Raw genomic sequence first — 27339 nt, forward strand, 5'->3', positions numbered from 1 at the left:
CCTATGTGTGTCTCTGCATGTGAGATGGGTCTCCTGAATATAGCAAACTGATGGGTCTTGACTCTTTATCCAATTTGCCAGTCTGTGTCTTTTAATTGGACCATTTAGTCCATTTACATTTAAGGTTAATATTGTTATGTGTGAAGTTGATCCTGTCATTATGATATTAGCTGGTAAACCCAAAATTCTATACAAGGAGAAATATTCTTTAAGAATGAGAAGGAGAAACAATACATTCTCAGATGAATCAAAGCTAAGAACAAGCCACGTGCAGTGACCCATGCCTGTAATCCCAACACTTCAGGAGACCAAGGTGGGAGGATCACTTGAGCCTAGGAGTACAAGATGAGCCTGGGCAACAGAGTGAGACCCTGTTCTTTATTTTTAAAAAAGAGCTAAGAATATATCAAGCATGCCTAACCTAAAAGAATGGCTAAATGAAGTTCTCTAAATAGAAGGGAAACAAAAGAAAGAACTTGTAACATCAGGAAGGAAAAACACAGGAAGTGAAATTATGGATAAATATGATAGACTTTCCTTCTCTTGAGCTTCTAAATTAACAGTTGAAGTGAAAACTATAACACTGTCTATTATAGCTCTAAATATATGTAGAGGAAATACTTAATTCAAGTATATTATAAATTGGGGAAGATAACAAGATGAAGGGAAGTAAGGTTTTTATATTTTACTTGAACTTATAAGATAACAGTGGTAGACTGTGACAAGTTACATACATATAATGCAATACCTAGAGCAACCACTAAAAAAGCTATACAAAGAAATATGCTCAAAAACACTAAAGATATGCTAAAAATGAAATTCTAAAAAATGTTCAAGTAACCCACAAGAAGGTAAGGAAAAGAAAATTGAGAAACGAAAAAGAACAGAAAACAAAAACTAACTGGTAAACTCAAGGCCTAACATATTTATAATTGCAATAAATGCAAATAGTCTAAAAACACCAGTTAAAAGACAGAAATTGGTAGTGTGAACTAAAAATAAGACTCACCAATATGCCATCTATAAGAAACTCACCTTGAATGTAACAAAATAAGCATATTGAAAGCAAAAGAATCAAAAATAGATACTATGCAAACATTAATCAAAAGAAAGCAGGAATGGCTATATTAATATCAGATAAAGCAGACATCACAGCAAAGTAGATTACCAGAAACAGGAACATTACATAATGATGAAAGAGTCAATCCACCAAGAATACATAGCAGTCCTAAGCGCTTATATACGCAGCTGAACTGCAACACATGTGAAACAAAGAGAAACAGACAAATCACAATTATAGTTGGAGATTTCAATACCTCCTCTCAGCAATTTATAGAACTAGATAGAAAATCAGCAAGGATATAAAAGAACTTGACACCATCAATCAACATTATCTAATTAACATTTATGGGACACTCCCCCCAACAACAACAGGATGTACATGCAAGTGCCCACAGGATATGCAACAAAAATCATATCCTGGGGCATAAGCAAACCTCAACAAATTTTTTTAAATTGAAAACATGCAAAGTGTATTCTCCAACCAGAACAGAACCAAATTAGAAATAAATAACAAAAACAGGTAAATCTCCAAACACTTATAAACTAAACAACATACTTCTAAATAATCCAGTGGTTCAAGAAGAAGTCTTAGGAAAATAAAAGATACATTGAACTGAATATCAAAGAAAATACAACATATCAAAATTTACAAGACACAGCTAAAGCAGTTCTGAGAGGCAAACTTACAATACTAAGTATATACATTAGAAAAGAGGGAAAGTGTCAACTCAATAATCTTAGCTTCCACCTCAAAAATCTAGAAAAAGAGTAAAATAAACCCAAAGCAAGCAGGAGAAAGGAAGTAATAAAGAGCAAAAATAAATGAAACTAAAAACAAAACAATAGAAAAAAATGCAATAAAACAAAGAGCTATTTCTTTGGAAAGGTCAGTAAAATTGACAACCCTCTAGAAAAACTGACAATTAAAAAGAAAGCAAAGACACAAATTACCAATATCAAGAATGAACGTAGGGATACCACAAAGACCTGCAGACATCTAAAGGATAACAAGGAAACACTATAAACAACTCTACGTGCATAAATTTCAGAGATAAAATAGGCTAATTTGTTAAGAAACACAAAGTATTACAACTCACCCTATAGGACATATATTTTAAATAATCCTATAACTATTAAGGAAATTGAATTTATAATTTTTTAATTTCCAAGGAAGCAGTCTCCAGGCCCAGATAGCTTCATAATATAATTCTACCAAACACTTAAAAATAAGAGTAACAGCAACTCTATGCAATTTCTTCCAGAAAATAGAAGGGGATTACTTTCTGATTTACTTTATGAAGTGTTTGTGGTATGCATATAATAAATTACATATTGTAGTAGATATTTATAGTATTACTCTAATACCAAAACCAAAGATAGTACAAAAAATTAGAACTGTAAACCAATATATTTCATGAATATTAGCAAATAAATTTCAGCATTATATAAAATGAATTATATGCCATGATCATGCTGGGTTTATTCCATGGACACAAAGATGGTTTAATATTTTTTTTTTAAAATCATAGTAATCCACATGTCAATAGGCTAAAGAAGAAAAATTATATGATTATATAAATGGATGCAGAAAAAGCATTTTACAAAATCCAACAGCCATTTATGATTAAAACCCTCAAAAAATAGGACTAGAAGGGAACTTCCTCAATTTGACTTTTTTAAAGTAGTATCTACAAAATTGATGAGTATCTACTTAATGGTGAAAGATTGCTTTCTCCCAAAAAAAGGAACAAGTCAAGGATGTCTGTTCTCAGCACTCCTATTCAACATAGAGTCAAAAGTTATACCCACAAAAGGCACAAAAAAAGAAGTAAAATGCATCCATGTTGGAAAAGAAATAAATAAAACTATCCCTATGCAGATGACATGATTGTCAATACAGAAAATCCCAAGGAATCTACACAGAGATAAAAAAAATTCCTGGAATAAGTAAGTTCAGCAACATCTAGAATGGACAAAAAATAAACATACAAAAATTTACTGTATTTCTGTATATTACCAATGAACATATGGATACTGAAACTAAAAATATAACACCACTTATAATTGATCAAAAAATGAAGTTCTTAGATATAAATCTAAAAATCATGTACAAGAGTTTTATAGCACACATACATATACACATACACACACACACACACAAAGGAAGAAATTGAAGATCTAAATAAATGGAGAAACATATTGTGTTCATAAATTGGAATACTCAACATAGTAGAGACATCCATTCTCTCTAAATTGATATATAGGTTGAATAAAATACCTTTCAAAATCTCAGCAAGATTTTTTATAGATGTAGACAAGATCACTCCAAAATGTATATGGAAAGGGAAATAAACTAGAATAGCTAAAGTAATTTTTAGAAAGAATAAAGCGGGAAGAATCTATCTAGTTTCAAGACTTACACAGCTACAGTAATCAAGACTGTGTGGTGTTGGCAGAAGAATAAACAACACAGGCCAAGAACACAGAAATACACCCACAGAGATATATCCAACTGAATTTTCACAAAGAGGCAAGAACAATTCGATGGCAGAAAGATAGTCTTTTCATTTTAACAAATGGTGCTGGAGTAAGTGGATATTCATAGAGGGGGAAAAAAGCACTTTAAGTCTTGTACCTCATACAAAAAAATTAACTTAAAATAGATGGTGAACTATATGTGAAACATAAAACTTTAGAAAAAAAAACAACAAACTTCAGGATCTAGAGTTAGGCAAAAAGATCTGAGACTTGACACCAAATCATGATCCATAAGAGAAAAATTAATGAATTGGACTTCATCAAAATTAAAAGATTTTGATCTGTGAAAGACATCATTAAGACGATAAAAAGACAAGCTAGAAGTCTGAGCAAGATGGCCTACTAGAACCATCCAGCAATCATCCCCCACAGGAACACCAAATTGAACAAAAACCCATGCAAGAAAGCACCTTCACAAGAACCAGAACAACCCAACCCACCAAGGCAGTTCCTTGAGGAGTCAGCAGAAGTTGCAGCATTCTTATGCTTAGGGTACACCCCAGTGCTGATACACCTGCAGTGACCACAGGCTTAGATCACAACCCTCAATCCCCTTTTAGTATATGGAAAGCCTTCTCAAGAAGGATGGGTACAAATAAATCCAGAGTGCAAAGACTGGAATACCTAACTCTTCAATTCCCAAACATTGGTGAATGGCCACAAGCATCAACAACATCCAAGAAAACATGACTTCACCAAATAAACTAAATTAGACACCAGTGAACAATCCCACAGTGAGGAAGATATCATCTTTCAGACAGGGAATCAAAATCACCATCTTGAGGAAGCTCAGCAACATAGATAAAAAGGTAACAGAGAAGAAATTGAGAATTCTTTCAGAAAATTCAACAAAAAGATTGAAATAATTTGTTTTAAATCAAGCAAAAATTCTGGAGCTAAAAAATTCAACTGATGAACTTTATGCATCAGAATCAACAGCAAATTGACCAAGCTGAAGAAAAAATTAGTGAATTTGAGTCAGGCGACATGAAAACATACAGTTAGAGAAAAGAATAAAAAAGAAGCACACCTGCAAGATCTAGAAAATAGACTCAAAACACCAAATCTAAGAGTTGTTGCCCTTAAAGAGGACGAAGAAAGAGACAGAGAGAAATATCAGGGTAGAAAGTTTATTCAAAGAAATGACAGAAATTTCCAAGCCTGGAGATATGAAGATCCAAGTACAAGAAAGTCATGGGACACCAAAAAGATTCAACCTAAATAAGACTATCTCAGGGTATACAACAATCAAACCCTTAAAGAACAAGGATAAAGTATCCTAAAAGTAGTAGGAGAAAATAAGCAAATAACATATAAAGGATCTCTAGTATATCTGGCAGCAGACACCTCCGTGGAAATCTCACAGACCAAGAGAGAGTGGAATGACATTCAAAGTGCCAAAAAAAAAGAAAGTCTAACCTAGAATATCATATCTAGCAGAATTATGCTTCAAACACAAAGGAGAAATAAAGACTTTCATAGAAAAATAAAAGCTGAGGGATTTCACCAACACCAGGCCTGCCTTACAAGAAATCTAAAGAAAGCTATTCAATCTGAAAAAAAGGGACGTTAATGAACAAGAAGTAATCTGAAGATATAAAAATTACTCGTAATAGTAAGTACACAGAAAAATAAATACACTAACACTGTAGTTGTGCTAACAGTATAGTTGCATTAACAGTGTAATATAAACCACTCATATCTTTCATAGGAAGACTAAAAGACAAATCTATCAAAAATAATTACAACTACATTTTAATAGATACACAGCATAAAAAGATAAGAGAGCAAAAAGCCAAAGCAGGGGGTAGGGAAGAGATGGAGTTCAAGTGTAGTGTTTTAATTTTATCTTTGCTTTGCTTTTCTTTGTAATCACAGTTGTTACCAGTTTTAAATAATTAGTTAATAAATGCTATTTGCAAGCTTCATAGTAATGGCAAAGCAAAAACCTATAAGAGATACACAAAAAAGTGAATGGAAATTAAGACATACTGTCAGAGGGAATCACTTTTACACAAAGGAAGACAGGAAGGAAAGAGAGGACCAACAAAACAACCAGAAAACAAATCAAATAGCAGTAGTAAGTTCTTACCTATCAATAACAACACTGAAATTTAAATGGACTGAATTCTCCAATCAAAAGACATACAGTAGCTGAATGGAGTTTTTTAAACACCCAATTACATGCTGCCTGCAAGAAACTCATATCACCTATAAAGGCACACATAGACTGAAAAAGATATTCTACGCAAATGGAAACCAAAAAAGCATGAGAAGCTACAGTTGTCAGATAAAATAGATTTCAAGACAAAAACCGTAAAAGAGACAAAGGAGGTCATTATACAATGATAAGGGAGTCAATTCAACAAAAGGATATAACAATTATAAATATATATATATCCAACACTGGAGCACCCGGATTTATAAAGAAAATATTACTGGAGCCAAAGAGAGATGGACCTCAATACAATAATACCTGGGAGTTTCAACACGCCACTTTCACTATTGGACAGATGACCCCAACAGAAAATCAAAGAAACACTGGACTTAATCTGTACTGTACACCAAAAGGACCTAACAGACATTTATAGAACATTTAATCCAACAGCTGCAGAATACCCATTCTTCTCCTCGGTATCTGGAACATTCTCAAGGAGAGACCATATGTTAGGCCACAAAACAAGTCTCAAAAATTTTTTTAAAAATGAAATCATATCAACTACCTTTTCCAACCACAATGGAATAAAACTAGAAATCAATAACAAAAGGAACTTTGGAAACTATACAATCACATGGAAATTTTAAAATATGCTCCTAACCGACCATAAGGTCAATGAAGAAATTAAGAAAATACAAAAATGTATTGAAACAAATTAAATACAACATACCAAAACCAATGGAATACAGCAAAAGCAGTACTAGGAGTGCTAGTTTATAGCAATAAATGCCTCCGTCAAAAAATAGAAAGACTTCAAATAAACAATCTAACAATGCATCCTTGAAGAACTAGAAAAGCAAGAGCAAACCAAACTCAAAAACTTGCAGAAGAAATGAAAGATCAGAGCAGAAGTAAATGAAATTGAGACTTTAAAAAATACAAAAGAACAAAATGAAAAGTGGTTTCTTAAAAAGATAAACAAAATTGACAAACCTTTAGCCAGACTAAGAAAAAAGATCTTTCCTGTAGGAGATAGCTAAAAAGGAAAAAAGAGAGAAGAACCAAATAAATAAAACCAGAGATGAAAAGGGAGACATTACAACTGATACCACAGAAGAGCAACTATGCGTCAACAAATTGGAAAACCTAGATGAAATGGATAAATTCCTAGACATACAACCTGTCAAGATTGAAACCTGAAGAGATCCAAAACCTGAATAGACCAATAACAAGTAATGAGATAGAAAGGTTTTCACTACTGCTTCTACCAAAGAAAAGCTCAGGATCTAAAGGCTTCACTGCTGAATTCTACCAAACATTTAAAGAACTGTGAGGCCTGTAATACCAGCACTTTGGAAGGTCAAGGTAGGTTGATCACTTGAGCCCAAGAGTTCAAGAACCAGCCTGGGCAACGTGATGAAACCCCATCTCAATAAAAACTCAAAAATTAATCAGACATGGTGGTGTGCACCTGTAGTCACAGCACTTAGAAAGCTGAGTCAGGAGGATTGCTTGAGCCTGGGAGGCAGAGGTTGCAGTGACCTGAGATCACACCACTGCACTCCAGCCTGGGTGGCAAAGTAAGACCCTGTCTCCAATACATACATACATACATACATACATACATACTATTCATACTATTCTAAAAATTTGGGCTAAAAAAATTGAGCAGGAGGTAATACTTCCAAACCCATACTATGAGGCCAGTATTACTCTGATATCAAACCCAGACAAAGATACAACAGAAAAAAGAAAACTACAGGCCAGTATCTCTGATGAATATAGATGCAAAAATCCTCAGTGAAATACCAGCAAACTGAATTCAATAGCACATTTAAAAAGTATTCAGCATGATCATGATCATGTGGGATTCATCCCAGGGATGCAAGGATGGTTAAAAATATGCAAAAAAAATGGCCAGGCGCGGTGGCTCACGCCTGTAATCCCAGCACTTTGGGAGGCCGAGGCGGGTGGATCACGAGGTCAGGAGATCGAGACCATCCTGGCTAACACGGCGAAACCCCGTCTCTACTAAAAATATAAAAAAAAATTAGCCGGGTGTGGTGGCGGGCGCCTGTAGTCCCAGCTACTCGGGAGGCTGAGGCAGGAGAATGGCGTGAACCCAGGAGTTGGAGGTTGCAGTGAGCCGAGATCGCGCCACTGCACTCCAGCCTGGGCAACAGAGTGAAACTCCGTCTCAAAATAAATACATACATACATACATACATACTATTCATACTATTCTAAAAATTTGGGCTAAAAAAATTGAGCAGGAGGTAATACTTCCAAACCCATACTATGAGGCCAGTATTACTCTGATATCAAACCCAGACAAAGATACAACAGAAAAAAGAAAACTACAGGCCAGTATCTCTGATGAATATAGATGCAAAAATCCTCAGTGAAATACCAGCAAACTGAATTCAATAGCACATTTAAAAAGTATTCAGCATGATCATGATCATGTGGGATTCATCCCAGGGATGCAAGGATGGTTAAAAATATGCAAAAAAAATGGCCAGGCGCGGTGGCTCACGCCTGTAATCCCAGCACTTTGGGAGGCCGAGGCGGGTGGATCACGAGGTCAGGAGATCGAGACCATCCTGGCTAACACGGCGAAACCCCGTCTCTACTAAAAATATAAAAAAAAATTAGCCGGGTGTGGTGGCGGGCGCCTGTAGTCCCAGCTACTCGGGAGGCTGAGGCAGGAGAATGGCGTGAACCCAGGAGTTGGAGGTTGCAGTGAGCCGAGATCGCGCCACTGCACTCCAGCCTGGGCAACAGAGTGAAACTCCGTCTCAAAAAAAAAAAAAAAATAATAATAATAATAATAATAATAGAATGATTTATATTCCTTTGGGTATATACCCAGTAATGAGATTCCTGGGTCAAATGGGCATAAGATAATTTTGATCGACGCTGAAAAAACACTCAAAATTCATCATCCTTTCATGTTAAAATACTCAACAAATTGGGTATAGAAGGAACATGCCTCAAAATCATAAAAGCCACATATGACAAACCCACAGCTAGGATCATACTGAATGGAAAAACTGAAAGCCTTTTCTCTAAGATCTGGAACAAGACAAGGATGCCCACTTTCACCACTTTTATTCAACATGGTACTGGAAGCTCTAGCCAGAACAACTAGATGAGAGAAAGAAATAAAGGGTATCCAAATTGGAAAGGATGAAGTCAAATTATCCTTCTTTGCAAACAATATAATCTTATATTTAGAAAAACCTAAAGACTCCACACCAAAAATCTATTGGAACTGAAAAATAAATTCAGTAAAATTGCAGGATATAAAAATCAACATACAAAAATCAGTAGCATTTCTATATGCTAACAGTAAACAATCTGAAAAAGAAACTAAGAAATGAATCCAATTTACAATAGCTACAAATAAAATACCTAGGAACAAACTTAACCAAAAAAGTGAATGATATCCACAATGAAAACTATAAAATATTTATGAAAGAAATTGAAGAGCACACCAAGAAATGGAAAGACATTCCATGTTAATGGGCTGCAAGAATGAATAGTGTTAAAATGTCCATGGTACCCAAAGCAGTCTACAGATTCAGTGCAATCCCTATCAAAATACCAATGACATTCTTCACAGAAATAGAAAAAAAACTCTAAAACGTATATGTAATCACCAATGACCCAGAATAGCCAATGCCATCCTAAGCAAAAAGGAGCAAAACTGAAGGAATCATATAACCTGACTCCAAATTATACTACAGAGCTATAGTAACCAAACCAGCACAGCAGTGGCATAAGAACACACACAATGACCAATGGAACAGAATAGAAAACCCAGAAATAAGTCCATGCATTTATAGTCAACTCATTTTCAACAAAGGTGCAAAGAACATACACTAGGGACCATCTTATCAATAAATAGTGGTGGGAAAACTGGATATCCATACACAAAAGAATGAAACTAGACCTCTATCTCTTGCCATATGTAGAAATCAAGATTAAGAACTTAAATATAAGTCCTGAAACTATGAAACTACTAGAAAGAAACATTAGGAAAATGTTCCAGAACATTGTTCTGGGCAAAGGTTTCTTGGGAAGACCTCAAAATCACAGGCAACCAAAACAAAAATGGACAAATGAGATCACATCTAGCTAAAAAGCTTTGCACAGCAAAGGAAATAATCAACAAAGTGAAGAGACAACTCACAGAACAGGAGAACCTATTTACAAACTACCCATCTGACAGGTATTAACTAATAGAATATATAAAAAGCTCAAACAACTCAATAGGAAAAAAAAATCGAATTTTTTTTGGACAAAAAATCCAAATAGGCATTTCTTTTGTTTTCTTTGTTTTTATTTGGCTCAGAAGGTACTGAATAGAGATTTCTTAAAAGAAGACAAACAAGGCCAGGTGTGGTGGCTCAAGCCTGTAATCCCAGCACTTTGGGAGGCTGAAGTGGGTAGATCACCTGAGGTTGGGAGTTCAAGACCAGCTTGACCAACATGGAGAAACCCCATCTGTACTAAAAATACAAAATTAGCCAGGCGTGGTGGTGCATGCCTGTAATTCCAGCTACTCGGGAGACTGAGGCAGGAGAATCACTTGAACCCAGAAGGCAGAGGTTGTGGTGAGCTGAGATCACGCCATTGCACTCCAGCCTGGGCAACAAGAGTGAAACTCCATCTCAAAAAAACAAACAAACAAACAAACAAAAACAAATGGCCAGCAGGCATATGAAAAATAAATTCAGCATCACTAATCAGAGAAACACAAATCAAAACTACAATGAGATATCATCTCACCCCATTAAAATGACTTGCATCAAAAAGACAAGTAATAACAGTTGCTGGTGAGGATGTGTAGAAAGGGGAACTCTCATACACTGTTGGTGGGAATGCAAACTTACACAGCCACTATGGAGAACAGTATGGAGGTTCCTCAAAAAACCACGAATAGAACTACCATATGATCCAGCAATCCCACGGCTAGATACATATCCAAAAGAAAGGAAAACAGTGTATCAAAGACATATCTGCACTCCCATGTTTATTGCAACCCTATTGACAACAGCTAACATATGGAATCAACCTAAGTATCCATCAACAGATGAATGGATAAAGAAAATGTGGTACATATATACAATGGAATATTATTCAACCATAAAAAAGAATAAAATCCTTCATAAAAGAAGAATAAAATCCTGTCATTTGCAACAACATGGGTGGAACTAGAGGACATTAAGTGAAATAAGCCAGGCACAGAAAGACAAATATTATATGTTCTCATTCATACATGGGAGTGAAAAAAAATTGAACCCATGGAAATAGAGTAGAATGGTTGGTTACCAGAAGCTGGGAAGGATAGCAGGGAGGGGCTGGGTGAGCAGGGATTGTTAATGGGTACAAAAATACAGTCAGAATAATTAAGATCTAGTACTTAGTAATACAATAGGATGACCATGGTCAATAAGTTACTGTACATTTTAAAATAACTGAAAGTGTCCAGGCACAGTGGCTCATGCCTGTAATCTCAGCACCATGGGAGGTCGAGATGGGTGGATCATGTGAGACCAGGAGTTCGAGACCAGCCTGGCCAACATGGTGAAATCCCATCTCTACTAAAAATACCAAAAAACAAAATTAGCTGGGCATGGTGGCGGGCGCATGCTACTGTGAAGGCTGAGGCAGGAGAATTGCTTGATACTGGCAGGTGGAGGTTGTAGTGAGCCAAGGTCGTGTCATTGCACTCCAGCCTGGGCAATGAGAGCAAAACTCCGTCTCGAAAATAAAAAAAATAAATAACTGAAAGTGAAATTGGGATGTTCCTAACACAAAGAAATGATCAACGCTTGAGATGATGAATACCCCAATTACCATGATTTATAACACATCATATGCCTGTACCAAAACATCACTATCAAAACATCACACGTACTCCATATATATAACTATTATGTACCCATAATAACTAAAAATGAAGAAAATTTTAAAATGCAGTGTACAAACTGGAAGAAAATAGTTTCAAGCCACACATCTGACAAAGGACCAGTGTCTAGAATATATCAAATACTCTCAAAACTCAGTGGAAAAATAAACAACGCACTCAATTAGAAAATGGCCAGGAGACATACAGATATTTCATCAAAGAGGATATTCAGATGCCAAATGAGCACAAGATGTTCAACTTCCCTAGCCATGAGGGCCATGTAAATTAAAACCGTACTAAGATATCCTGCACACCCGTCAGAATGGCTGAAATGAAAAGTTACAACAATACCAAAGACTGATAAGTATGTGGAAAAGCTGAATCAGTCATATGCTGCTGATGGGAACATAAAATGGCAGTTTCTTTAAAAACTAAGCATGCAACTACTATATGACCCATTGATTCCGCTCACATGTTTTTACTTCTCTGGAATACATGCCTATGTTCACACATTGTCTACACAAATGTTTGCAGCAGCTTTTTTCCTAATATCCAGAAACAATACAGTTGTTCTTGGACAGGTAAATGGCTAAACTGTGGTGTATCCATACCATGGAATACTACTCAGTAACAATAAGGAATAAACTACCAATACGTGCAGCAACCTGGATGAATCTCCAAAGAACTAAGCTTAGTGAAAAGAGCCAATCCCAAGAGGTTATCTACAGTATGATTAATTTATAACATTCTTGAGATGACAAAATTAAAAGAATAGGGGAAAGATTAATGGTTGCCAAGGCATTAAGAAAGGGATGGGAGAGGGAGGAAGTGTATGCAACTATAAAAGGGCAACAAGAGGAATTCTTGTGGTGATGGAAGTGTTCTGTATCTTGACTGTAGCAATGTCAACATCTGCTTGTGATACTGTACTAAAGTTTTGTAAAATGTTACCAAGGGGGAAAACTAGGTGAAAGAATGCGTGGGATCTATGTTTTTTTTTTTTTTTTTTTTTTTTTTTTTTTTTTTTTTTTTTTTTTTTTTTTTTTTTTTTGAGGCAGAGTCTCGCTCTGTCGCTGGGACTACAGGCGCCCGCCACCTCGCCCGGCTAATTTTTTTTTGTATTTTTAGTAGAGACGGGGTTTCACCGTGTTAGCCAGGATGGTCTCGATCTCCTGACCTCGTGATCCGCCCGTCTCGGCCTCCCAAAGTGCTGGGATTACAGGCTTGAGCCACCGCGCCCGGCCTCTATGTTACTTCTTACAACTGCATCGGAATTTATAATTACCTCAAGATAAAATTTTTTTTAAAAAGAGAAGGCCAGGAACAGTGGCTCATGCCTGTAATCCCAGCACTTTGGGAAGCTGAAGCAGGAGGATCCCTTGAGCTCAGGAGTTCAAGGCCAGCCTCGGCAATATAGCGAGACCTCGTTCTCTACTAAAAATTGAAAATTAGCCAGGCACCTGTAGTCCCAGCTACTCAGGAGGCTGAGGCAAGAGGATCACTCAAACCAGGGAGTCAAGGCTGCAGTGAGCTATGATTGCACCACTGCTCTCTAACCTAGGTGACAGGGTGAGACCTGATCTCAAAAAAGAAAGAAAAGAAAGGAAAATAAGTGGTACATGTTCATCATAGAAAATTTTCAAAATGTAGATTAGGAAGATCTAATTTGGTTATTATACAAATATACTAATAGATATGATAGTAATGTATTTAGGGGCTTTTCAAGTATATTGACTACTTTTAATCACAGTAAAAATACATCGTTGATTATATTTTTTCCCCTACACATTTGCTCAGAGCCTCCTGAGAGGCTATAAAGGATTACACAGGGCTCAAATGTTCATAGATGGCTCCCTCTGAGCCAAACCCTAGCACATTGTGGAATTGGTTTCTTCTTGAGTACCAATTTGGAACAATTAATTATAATGGTCATCTCAAGTACTCTGCTACAAGAATTATGAGGCAATCTCTGAACCCAAATCAGAACATTGTGATTGACTAGCAGTGTCCATCAGCAGCATGGGGTTCAGAGGTACAGTGTCACCTCTGCTGGCTGGAAAATTTTTTAAACCAACCTTGCAAACTACAAGGAAAACTTCATTAATAAAACCCTCTGTGTAAAGGTTCTTGAAAGATCACTCACTCTTGTCATATCCAAATATTATGTTGCACTTTATATCTAGCAAGTATTATATATGGTTGATTTTTCTTTTTTTAGTCCAATAAATTGTACATGTAAAGATCAAACAGCTTCACATTTTTACAGCAATTAGTTCTCCACGCCCAGCCTAGAACACAGTACTTCTTACTCCGCTGAGAGAATGATCAATCAACAAGCATTATTTAATGCTGTGCATCAGATTATATATTAGGCAAGCGTTTAATCACCAATAAAGTCATCCAGTCTGTAAATCTGAACACTGCTATATGCCAACGTTAAATGGGAATATGAGGTATCTGTACTCTGAAAACTCAGTCTATTGGGAGGATACTGATAACTATGAAACAATTATAATAGTTAAGTGCTCTTCTAGGGGCAGACAGAATGCTGTAAGGAACCCCTAACATATGACTATAAACTGGAGTTAGGGATCAGGAAGTCTTCCTGGAAGAGATGGTATCTCAAGTGATACCCAAAGATCAAGAGTGAAGGGAGAACAATGACGCAAGGTGAGAAGTATCCCAATCAATAACACTTAAATACCAGAGTCCCTGGTAATCCCAGCACTTTGGGAGGCCAAGGTGTGTGGATCGCTTGAGGCCAGGAGTTCGAGACCAACCTGACCAACATGGTGAAACACCGTCTCTACTAAAAATACAAAAATTACTCGGGCGTGGTGGTGCACGCCTGTAGTCCCAGCTACTCTGGAGGCCGAGGCATGAGAATCACTTGAACCTGGGAGGCAGAGGTTGCAGTGAGCTGAGATCTCACCACTGAACTCCAGTCTGGGCAACAAAGTGAGACTCTGTCTCAAAGGAAACAAAAAAATAACAAGAAAATAAAAAACAGAGTCCAAAAGGAGAGTCGAGGTTAGGCTGAAAAGACATGCAAGAACTCAAGTCATTAAGACCAGAAGCCGTATTCTAGAATTTGAATATTTTCCTGATTGAAACATTTTAAATTGAAGAGTACAGATTATCTTAGGATGGGGAACAAGACCAGACAGGTAACTAATGACAATTGCCTGCACACGGGTAGAAGGTAGGGAGGCAAAGAAAATGAAGTGTTACCAGCAATTCTAACTTGATAGTTAAGGATTAAACTAAAGTACATTCACATACATGCCAGCATCCTAAAGCCTAATACTTACACCCATTGCTGGTAGTCTTGTTTCCGCCCCATTTTCTGGAGACCAGAATTCACCCACACACATATGGAGGCTGGCAAACATCACAACCACCTCCAGGGGATGGTTTGCTGAGGGGCCAGTAAACTAGTGTTGTGGTTACCTTGAGAGAAATCTGGGGAGGTTCACAACAACTCCCATACTATAGCAGAAAGCTCTTCAAGAGAGGACAAACTCAGTTTTCAGCAGAGAAACTTGACCTCATATGCCATTAAGGATAGGTGAGTTTGTCCCACAAAATAATGCTGCTATATGCCCTAACGAATCATCATTTATAGAGAAAAAAAAGAAAAAATGATTACTAAGAGCTGCACCCAAAGTAATGAGGCTAGAATCACACCCCCTCTTCATCAGCACTAGCATGACTGCTGGCATGTCCTGCCCGAGTTGGGACTCAAGGTCACAACTTTTTGTATCCACTCAGAGCCACTGGCCCAAAGCACAAGTCTACTCACAAGAGAACCAAGCTATGACTGATCCAATGCTACCAGCTTCCTGGATCGAGAACCACCTAACAGCAGAAATTCAGCAAGAAAACCAAGATGTAGGGAGAAGATACAAGCAACTGGAGAAGAGCAAAGTCTTAAAATGGAGATGAGAGAAGAGAAGGGAGGGATAAAGTTTTGAAGTAGGAGAAAACAAAAAGAACAAGTCCCCTGCTGAGAGCACAGGAGAATGGAGTAAAAAGAGATTGAGAAGACAGCTACAATATGTCTTAAGTGGAGATTAACAGGAACTGCCAAAAAACAGCAAGCACCCAGCTGAGAACAAACAGCATGAGTAGGAATGGGTCCAGTCAACAAGGTTTTGGGAATTTTCTAACAACTAGAGACACAGAATTTAGAAGAGTCAAACTATTTTTGGCTAATAGAGTGAAGCTGGATTGTAGAATCTCCCTCCCTAATTTTAAAATCTATAAAATCTAGCAAAGATAAAATTCACCAGCAGTTGCCTAACGGGCATGTCCTAATACCATAAACATCGAAAAGTAGCAGCCAAAACAATTCTCACTGCTATCAAATTTGTAGAGACATGGACTGCAGAGTCATCAGCTTTCCCTCTAGCAAGTGGTAGAGGGTGAGGGGAGTTAAGAATGAATGGTGGCCAGGCACGGTGGCTCACGCCTGTAATCCCAACACTTTGGGAGGCTGAGACAGGAGGATTGCTTGAGCTCAGGAGTTTGCGACCAGCCTGGGCAACATAGGGAGACCCCTTCTTTAAAAAAAATTAACTTTTAAAACTTTGTTTCTTGCAACGAACTGAACTAGGAAGCACTAAAAACACTGTACGTTTATTTAAACCATTACTTTTCATAATTCATTGAGTCTTACTACAGGTCAGTATCTTCATTTTGTTACCTTACTGGGTACATTCACTAATGTTACATAAAACTTCATGTAAAATTAAATAAGAATTAAAAGTACAGCTAAGAACAGTCATGATCTGTATGAGAGGATTTACCATTATGTACCCTCATCCCTAATATGGTCATTTTTTGTTTCATGGGCCTCTCAACCTTAAATTCATTTTTATTTTAGAATAAAGGCGCTCCTCTGAGCTCTCGCCCACCATGTGCCCAGTCACTGCATCATTGGTGTATGTTGACCCAGTGGTACCTGTCCACCCGGTGCATAGAAGGCCTGTAACACTTAGGGTGCTTCTGCGAGCCATGGTAAGTGTTTCCCAGGAGGCCAACACGGCTGTCCACCACATTCGTTTTGCGGGGGATTTGGAACCAAGATTGAAAGGGCTGTTTCAAGTTTTCAACCTGGAAGAAAAAGCATAAAGATCTCTAATAAACTAGCTGTAAGGACTAAATATGAACTCATAATTCAAAAGTCAAGCACTTCAAAAGCATAGGGAGCACAAACAAATAGAATCGAAAGTGCATAACCCTCTTTGAAAATTTTTCTAGCACTTGGCAGGAACATAAGTCACTTTATACTGTACCTTTTTAAAAAGTTAATTCAACTAAAAACTTTTTAATATGCTTATTCAAGTTTATGTTTATTCTTGAGTTGTCCCTCTTCCATCCCTACCTCACCCCTGCCAGCCCAATCCAAAACTGCACGTTCATGATCTCTGGGGCCACAGCCTAGAAATCTTCATTTTAAACACCTTAGATGGCTGATACAGATGTTTTACAGATCACACTTTGAAAAGACATTGCTGTAAAAGGATAGAGCTGATTACAGGTCTGATCCCCAAATGAAAGAAGACCTTTCTAAAAATAAAAATAGAATTAAGGCAAATACCATAAATCCTCACTCAACAACCTCGATAGGTTCTTGGAAACTAATTTTAAGCTAAATGACATACAGCAGGTCTTTGGATAACATAGTTTGGTTATAACACTGAGGAAAAACATGGCTTTGTCATACATCATTTTAAAGTCACTGTTTCCAAGAAACTATCAATGACACACATAGTTTAAAAAACTAGGGACAAAACATTTGCCAGAAATACGACAAGGGGTTAAAATCATTCTGGCATATAAAGAACCTATAATAATACATTAGAACTTCAAATAATGAATGCATGAATAAGACAAAATTTTTAAGACAGTAGGTGCTAAAACATTTGGGCACATGGAATTTTTTAATGTTTAATTTTACTAATACTGTATTACATATGCATATCATGTTAATCAAATTATCTGTTTTTTTAAATGAGAATAGCCAATACCAGAAAAAAAAAGGCAGAGCAGGCACTTTTACATACAGCTAGTGACGCTACAAATAAATACAACTTTCTATATGGTGTTTCGGCTACACATTAAAAACCAGTAAAATGTTCATACTCGGTGACCCAGTAGTTCTGTGCTTGAGAATCAAACCTCAAGAAACAACCTAAAATTCAGGCATCACCATACAAGTTATCAGCTTTTTACAAAATATTACAACCATGTGGAAACAGTCTAGAATTCTGCCAGTAATCAGTTATAAGCGAGGCAAATGAATATTAAAATTTTAATTGCTTTAACATTTAATACATAGGTGATTAAGAGAACGTACAAACATATACATATGGTGTTAACAAATTCTCTCTAGTTCAGTGTTTTTCAAATTGTGGGTCATGAAATCAATTTAGATGCTTGAAATCAAATGAATGTAATTGGAAGTCCTGGGAGCATTGCTCCTAGTAAACACGGTTTCAGGAAACTTTTTAAATGTAAATATGCATATCTTTCAATGGGTTATGGTTTAAAAAGAAGAAAAAAATAGTTGAGAAAAACTGCTCTAGTGGCACAATGTATAGGCCTTTGACTTTTCCTAAATCCAAATTTTGTATAAATGCCATGGTATTTTCAATTGACCAAAAAAAAAAAAGCGCACTAATGTTAATCTTTGATTGTGTAGGAATTTAAGTGGAAGGAAATAATTTAAGTATTCTTCAAATACTGTATGAAGAAATAGGACAATAAAAGATTATGTAGATATGTAGATCCTAAAAGCTCAGCCAAGAGTAGGGAATACATTGTGCAGTGAAGAAGACAGAAAAAGTTTTGCCAAAATATTAAGATTCTGGCTTTTAAAAATCTGCAGTTTTGTTCTTTCCATGTTTTTTTGCTTCTTTGTTTTCATAATGAGTGCATTTTTTTTAGAATCAGATAGAAAAATGTATAGAAAAGAACTGGAACACACTTGACCTGATAAATACTCTTTGGATTGCTGACTTTAGGAACGACACGAGGTTCCTTGCTACAACTTTCTTCATCGCAGGAAGTGCCAGAGGAATCATCTGATGAGGCTCTACTAACTGCATAACTGATTTGCTGATATAGTTCCCATTCCTCCCATCTGCCTTTAAAAGAAGCAACTGTAAATGGATGGTTTTTCTCACCATACCTAAGTAGGAAAAGAAATTTAAGTATAATTAGGGATTCAACTTCCTACAAGTTTTGTCTCTAATCTTTCCGGGAGACAATACACTAACTTATTTTAAAAGAGATTGCCTTAAAAAATTGAAGGACATTATGACCTTCACCTACTACACTGTTATAAATGAGGATATTCTATAAGAGTTATTTTGGTTAATTGTTCAGAAAGAAACAAAGACTAGTTTCTTTTGATTCAGTTAATGAACTGAATTGTCCCATGATAGATTACTTCCTTTCTGATATTGCCTATAATACTTATCTGTTATCAACCTACAGTTTGTAATAGATACCGTTACCAATCTATAGTTTGTAATAAGGTGCAGTGATTAAAGCCACATTTCAAATATTTTGCAAAATCATTGTGCTTTCCACCTCACCCACTTTGAATAGAAGTCTGCATTGTCTAACAGAAGTTTGCATCTAAAATCTTAACCAAGAAGTGTCCCTGCTGCTAACTCAAGGCTTTGGTGCATCATCTTTCATGAACTTATGTAAAGTTGTCTAACCTAAGGTTTCCAGGTATCACACAGCACACAAACTATGAGATTACTCACCTACAGCAGACTTCAAAGGGATCTACCCATATGGTCATCTCCTTCGGAAGTCCCAGGTGAGAAAAATCCACGTTACTCTCCACACATGCCCTTTCTAGAATGGGATCTTTATTCTGATTGTTGTTTATCCTGATGCACCTTTTAAGAAAGTGAAGGGAGATGAAGACATGATGACAGGCACTTTAGCAGGAGAATCACATTATGCACATACTGTTCCAATACACATAGCTCCCACTTCACCCCCACTTTCCCCTCAGCCTCCTCCACTCTCCACTCTTACAAGTAAGACATCATCAACTTTTGATACAGTGGCTCAGAATGTATGTTGCATCACTAAGTCACAAAATTAGTTTACCGGATATTCATAGCTTATCTTTCATGGCAAACACAAATTAAAAATTGTTTAATCTTCCTCCCGTAAGGGGCTTTGCTCTGTTGTTTCCAGCCGAAGTGTCATCTACTATGTCTCCTCCTTTCAATTCCATGTTCAAACAAATGAACTCGAGCCCATAAAACTTTCGTTACTTAAATGCAGAAAACAAGATCACTCCATTTTCCTAGGAGCTGGCTATTGTTTGGTGATTGCTTCCCTTTGCCATCCCACATACTTGCTCTCACCTGAAGGCTTGCCCTTTAGAAGGGCAATCAGAGTGCCAGTGACTTCTGTATGTTTCAAACAAGATCGTCATTAGCTTTTCTGCAAAGTCTTCTATTTGCTGTTTACTTAGTTTATCATGTTTTTTCACCAATCTTGTGACAAAGAAAACTGTTGTTGCAATTTCATCTCTCATGATTCAAGAAAAATAGATAAGGAGGTCTGAATCATTAAAAGGAAGAATAGAAAATAATTAACTTATTATCAATATTTAATTGCCATTTGGAAATTTTACATACCTTAAATTTAAAACCGAGATAATTTGCTAGAAAGAAGTCCTTAGTAAACTAGGTAAGTACATGAACACTATCAATTAACATAACAGCCAAGAACAGCAATTCCTCAAATAGCCCAGTTTTAAAGGTTTTCAAAGGAAAAAAGTCTTTTTAAAAATTTAAAGCATTTAAGTAATAAATGAAACATCACTGTGCAACTTAAAAAAGATCCTGATATGGGACAGTAATTACCTCAAGCATCACTTTTTAAAGATATACTAACAAAGAGCAAAATATTTCAGGAAAGAGTAATTCCAAAATGTGCCTCACAAGTTGCATGCTTTAAGAATAAACAAACACATTATACTTGCCAACAAAAGCCCTTTAGCCCGCAAGAAAAGTGGATAAGAGTTAAAAGACCAACTGCACCGTCCCTTATGTTTCCAACTCTCACCCACACCTGTTTGTGAGTTTGAGGCTGAAGTTTATATAAGCCTGGGCCCTAGAGGCTGATGGGTGCCTCACCTTACACAGGTGCTGCCTATTGAGATAATCATCTAGCTTTTTCATATGCCAATCCAGTCTCCATCCAATTGCTCCTTGGCATAAGTGGAGTGGGTTTTCGATTTGAAGTGTTTTCAAACTGGATCTATATTTTCTATTTTGCTATTATAATCTTATCTTTTATAACACAGAGAATCAAGCGTTCTTCTGTATCCTAATCTCGCACATTCCAATTATGTTATCTCTAACTTAGCTGTCAACATATTAAGGAATTTTGCCTTAGATTTCTTACAAAACTTGTTAAGACAACTTTGAGCAGCTGTTATGTTGACGACACATTTTTTACTAAAGGGTTTACTTGTAGGATAAGAAGAAGAGATCTGAGTTTATCTAACCTCACCAGTTCTCAGAGGGTGGGTCAGTGACCATGTGATCTGGACTCACTGTGTTTCTTGTTAAAAATTCAGATTCTTGGCTGGGCACTGTGGCTCACACCTATAATCCCACACTTTGGAAGGCGGATCACCTGAAGTCAGGAGTTCGAGATCAGCCTGGCCAACATGGTGAAACTCCGTCTCTACTAAAAATACAAAAATTATCCAGGCATGGTGGCATGTACCTGTAGTCCCAGCTACTCAGGAGGCTGAGGCAGGACAATTGCTTGAACCCGGGAGGCGGAGGATGCAGTGAGCCAAGATCACACTACTGTACTAGACTGGGTGACAGAGCAAGACTCCGTCTCAAAAAAAAATAAAAATTAAATTTAAAAATTCACATTCTTCCACCTTATTTCAGATCTGCTGAAGCAACGCTTCTCAAGGTAAGGCCTGGCGATCAGTATTTAGCAAGTTCCTCCAGGTGATTCTAATACCCACTAAGCGTTGAGAAGCATCACACCTGACATACATTAAGTCTTTAATGCTCAGGATTAGTGATCATTCATTTTCTTCATTAGCGAAAAGGAATTCACTGCCTCACAAGGAAGTCCATTTCATTTCTAAAAAGCTCCAAATAACAGCCAGACCTTCCTTTCTGTGTGGAGCCGAATCTACCTCCAATTTTCCTATATGTGCAGCCTAGTTTTTCCTTCTGGAACTACACCAATCGTGTCTAATATTCCACCACAGGATGACATTTCAAATACTAGCTATTCAGCCTCCCTCAGCCTTCTCTTTGTGGAGCCTAAATAGTCTCAGCTTTTTGACAGTTTTTCCTATAGACTCACTCACCATGCTGGGTACTCACATCACAGTGAGTGTCAGGTGTGTGAGTAATCCTCTTTTTTTTTCCAGCGTGGGGCTCAGACTTGCACACAATGCTCCAGGTGTGCTCCACCCCTAAAGACTAGCACAGGACTGTTGCTTCCCTCCCTCTGAATACTGTATTCCAGAACACAACCTCAGGTGGCTTTTACCTTGTTGGCAGTGACATCACACCACGGACTCATATTGAACTTGCAAGTACTCTTTTTCACTAATGCTATCATTTTGTCATATCTTTCTATTTCTGCACAATACAAAGTTTTAAAATATGGGCATTAAGATCGGATAGATTTGGGTGTGAATTGCAACTTTAGGACTCACCATCTGTGTAACCTTGGGCAACTTAATTTTCTGCTTGTGAAATGGGAGATACAATAGCGATCTCATAAGATTGTAATTAAGATTATAATAGATAACATTAGAGCGCTTGTTCTTGAGCTGGGCAGAGGGCCTCATGCCTGTAATGCAAACACTTTGGGCCCAGGCGAAAGGATCACTTGAGGTCAGGGGTTTGAGGTCGGCCTGGGCAACTCAGTAAGATCCCTGTCTCTACAAAAATTTTAAAAGTCAGCTTGGTGTGGCATGTGCCTGTAGCCCTAGCTACTCGAAGGCTGAGGTGGGAAGATCACTTGAGCCCAGGAGTTTGAGGCTGCAGTAAGCTATGAGCTAGGATTGTGTCACTGCACTCTAGCCTGGGCAACAGAGCAAAGACGCTGTCTCAGAAACATTTAAAAACCTTTCACTAGTGATGAACTGAGATGAAATACATATATTAGGTAGTATGCTGGTTATTGTAATGTCTTTGATGCTTGAGAGGTATAAGAAATGTAAGTATAAGGATTATCAAAGTTGGTTAAGTATAAAAAAATAGAAGAAATTAGTTCTAGTATTCTAGTACAGTAGAGAAATTACAGGTAACAATTGTATATTTCAAAATAGCTAGAAGATTTGTAACGTTCTCAACACAAAGAAAAGATAAATGTTTGAGGTAATGGATATCCCAATTACCTTATTTGATCATTATACATTATATACAAGTATTAAAATATTACATGTACCCCCAAAATACATACAACTATTATATATCAATTTTTAAAACTTGTTTAAAAGGACTGTGAAATGGATGGCTGAGCATCTTGATCTCTAAGAATATGATTTAAGATTTAATTAAGATTAATTTAATTCAATTCAGTAAATATTTAAATATCTACTGTGTACCCAGAACATATTAAAATAAACAAACATGAAAGTAGGACCTTAATAATCTTCCAACTCCATAGTCTCTTGTTTGTTTCAACTGTCCATGACATAGTTCTCATTCCTCTTCCTCAGTGGCTGGAGTACCCAAACTGTTGCACCTTGGAATCACCTGAAGATCTTTTAAAAATACTGATGTCTGCCTCCTATCCCTTACCCAGACATTTTTTTTTTTTTCGATAGAGATGGGGGGGGTCTCCCTATGTTGCCCAGGCTGGTCTTGAACTCCTGGGCTCAAGGAACCCTCCTGCCTTGGCCTCTCAAAGTGCTAGGAGTCACAGGTGTGAACCGCTACGCCGGGTCAAGACATTCTGACTTAATTGGTATAGAGTGCAACCTACACATCAGGATTTTTTAAAGTTCCCCAAGCGATTCTAATGTGCAGCAAAAGTGGAAATCATTAAGACAGATACCGCCTTAGCTGTGAAGAAAATTTTAAACTTATTTTACACTTTTGATTGCTTAATAATGCCTTAAGTTTAACAGATTATTAGGACAAATTTGCATCATTTATTCTCATATTTTCTAGCCATTTGCTGGGGTAAATTTTGCAAAGATTTTTTTTTAATTTGTGTTAGAAGGGACAAAGCTGAAAATTAGGGTAACTCCTTATATGCTGCTGAAATTTTGCTTCTGAACTAAAGGAAACAGATGCATTAACACAAATTTTTTTTATTTTCAAATGGCTAGTTTGCATTTACAATAATAGAATAGTGCCAGGTGTTTTTATAATTCTTTCATGATTTCATCCTCCCAATGACAAAACGTTCCCTTGCACTTTGAGTTGGTGAAGTACATGAATGTGGTTTTCAACCCTCTCCTAGCATTATTTTCTGCAACAGGCCCAGGCAGGCCTTGCAAGTTATGAATAGAAGAGTAGAATAACAATGTACTTAGATTTCAGGAAAGAACAATCAAATAAAAAGTAAACATCATGCAAGACTTCCTTCAGTTACTTGTTCATGACTTGAAACACCTTATTTAAATCACCTCCTTTACATTGATGACAACTACACCTTCTGTTTTAATTAACACTCAGTAACTATTTACTGACCACCTACTTCACAGACACTATTAGTGGGGCTGGGGGTAAAATCAAAATTCAACTTTCCTTTCAAGAGGCTTATTATCTAAAGAGGGAAATCAAATATATACACAAGTGATGACTTGGATATAAAGTTTGGGAAATGAAATACTGAAAATTTACTCCAAGTTTCAAACACTAGTAACCAAGAGATTACTGTTATCATTGAAAGAATGAAGTTCAGTGGAAGAGTCAGTATAAAATAAATGGTGATTCATTCAGATTGAGGTATACTGAGCTTTCAATGGCAATTAAATACCCAAGTAGTAATGTCCACTGACAAGATGTTAGAGTTTAGCAGCAAGACCAACCTGGTCTGGCCTAAGCCAATCCCAGAGCTAAGTAGAAGAGAAAATTACTGCTGAAATTTGAACAACTCTCCCACTATCCTTCTGTCATGTCTAAAATTCTTATTATAAGACATTTGTTCCCTTGCTTAAAACGTTGTCTTTCAAGGATTTCTTTTTGAAAATGTCCAATGAGCTATCCATAGTAGAGCAACAGGATGGTGTTCTGTTTGGGTGAGGGGATTATGTCTGGGTGAAGAACCACAGAAAACAAGAAATAAGAGGTTCTGGCCATTTGGAGTGAGGATGAAGAACAGAAAGGCAATGAAGCAGCATAGACATATTTTACTTCCTACTATGCCTGTAACAGAGAATCAAATGGTATAAAATATGAATATGACTGACATGACCTTGTACAAGTAATAGTTTCTAGAAGTGCATTCTTCTTTTTAAAATGAGGAAATTCAACTTGATGGCTAAGGAATAGTGAAGCCCCAAAGTTCGTTGATGAAGGTAAAACTCAAAAATCTGGTTCTACATTTGTCTTCTTGGTTTTAGCTAAACTTCACTTATAAAATGAAAATATTTATGCTTTTAAAAGTTTAAAAATAGACAAAGAAGTTTTAAAATATCATCTGAATTGAATATTAAATTTGCTGGACTTGTGATGTAATAACCAGTCTTATCATAACCCCATTTCATTTCTTTAACTTCCCTCCTTAAACTACAAGTTATATCCCTAGGCTCACCCATCCATTCACAAATACATGTTATTGCCAAAGAGGGGAAAGGTATAGATGTTTTAGCAAAAGTCTACTTCTGACAGAAAGTATTTTTTTAACAACAGCAAGCAAGTAGCACTATTTTATAAAACAATGAACTGATTCTGTAACCCACACATAAACTCAGTTCCCTTATGGTCAAGCCACATAAAAGGAAGTTACATTGCTGTTAATTGCTGAAACAAAATTGCATTTCCCAAAACATTATCTAATAAAATTCTACAGCCATACAATGTTGATTTGAACTCAAAAGAAATTAATTTTAGTGTAGCCTGATCAAAGTAAAATTCCTTTACCTATAATACTATGCAAGTGTTTTATCTGCCACAAGCTTCTTCCTAATCTGTATTTTCTATTTCCATTATTGAGCATTCACGGCCGGGCGCGGTGGCTCAAGCCTGTAATCCCAGCACTCTGGGAGGCCGAGACGGGCGGATCACGAGGTCAGGAGATCGAGACCATTATTGAGCATTCACAATGTAAGCGGCATTGTTTGAAAGACCACAAAAAATACATGCATATATATAACATTTCAAGTTAGAAACCAAGATAACTCCTATTCAACATAGTACTGGAAGTCCTGGCCAGAGCTATCAGTCAAGAGAAAAAAATAAAAGGCATCTAAATTGGAAAAGTAGAAGTCAAATTATCTCTGTTCACTGACAATATGATTGTATACCTAGAAAACCCTAAAGACTCCTCTAGAAGACTCCTTGACCTGATTAACAACTTCAGTAAAGTCTCAGGATACAAAATCAATGCACAAAAACCAGTAGCGTTTCTACAAACAGTAGCATTGAAGCTGAGAACCAAATTAAGAATCCAATCTCACTTAGGATAGCCACAAAAAAGAGCAAAATACCCCAGAATATATTTAACCAAGGAGGTGAAAGATCTCTACAAGGAGAACTACAAAACACTGATGAAAGAAATTGCAAATGATACAAATAAATGGAAAAACATTCCATGCTCATGAACTGGAAGAATTAATATGGTTAAAATAACAATATTACCCAAGCAATCTACAGATTCAATGCAATCCCTATCAAATTACCAACCTTATTTTTCAAAGAATTAGGAAAAACAATCCTAAGGTTCATATGGAACAAAAAAAAAATTAAAAAAAAAAAAAGCCCAAATAGCCAAGGAACTCCCAAGCAACAAGAACAAAGTCAAAGGCATTATATTGCCTGACTTCAAATTATACTACAAGGCTACAGTAACTAAAATAGCACGGTACTGGTACAAAAATAGGCCCAGAGATTAATGGTACAGTATGGGGTTCTCTAACCTAGAAATAAAGCTACATATGTACAACCAATTGATCTTCAATTAAAGTCAACAAAAATAAACACTAGGAAATAGACATCCTATTCAATAAATTATGCTAGAAAAACTGGCTAGCCATATGCAGAAGACTGAAACTAAATCCCCATCTCTTAACATATACAAAATTAACTGTAGATGGATTAAAGACCTAAATGTAAAACTATAAAAACCAAAACTATAAAAATCCTAAAAGAAAACCTAAGAAAACCCCTTATGGACATTGGCTTAGGCAAATAATTTATGATGAAGATTCCAAACACAAATGCAATAAAAATGAAGATAGGGAAATAGGACATAAACCAAAAGTTTCTGCACAGCAAAACAAATAATCAATAGGATAAAAACACAACCCACAGAATGGAAGAAAATATTTACAAATTATACCTCCAACAAAGAATTAGTATTCAGAATCTACAAGAAATTCAAACAACTCGACAAACAAAAAACAAACCAATTGAAAACGGTGCAAAGAACAGGAACAGGCATTTCTCAAAAGAAGAAATACAAA

The 27339-nt window shown here is 36.6% G+C and overlaps 1 protein-coding gene across 2 annotated transcripts in view; it reads right to left on the minus strand.

The window, feature by feature from the left end:
• Positions 1-27339, minus strand: part of BTG4 (B-cell translocation gene 4) — a 52422-nt gene that overhangs the window by 18591 nt on the left and 6492 nt on the right. For both annotated transcript variants that reach the window (XM_011926704.1, XM_011926705.1), the window contains 4 exons: positions 20075-20273; positions 19457-19594; positions 18672-18870; positions 16639-16790 (listed from right to left, as the gene is read on the minus strand). In XM_011926704.1, coding sequence (XP_011782094.1) covers positions 16639-16790; positions 18672-18870; positions 19457-19594; positions 20075-20247 — 662 coding nt within the window. In that variant the 5' untranslated portion in view covers positions 20248-20273. The remainder of the gene's footprint in view (positions 1-16638; positions 16791-18671; positions 18871-19456; positions 19595-20074; positions 20274-27339) is intronic.

This window comes from Colobus angolensis, unplaced genomic scaffold, assembly GCF_000951035.1.
Source record: "Colobus angolensis palliatus isolate OR3802 unplaced genomic scaffold, Cang.pa_1.0 Scaffold7, whole genome shotgun sequence".
Lineage (NCBI taxonomy): Eukaryota > Metazoa > Chordata > Mammalia > Primates > Cercopithecidae > Colobus > Colobus angolensis.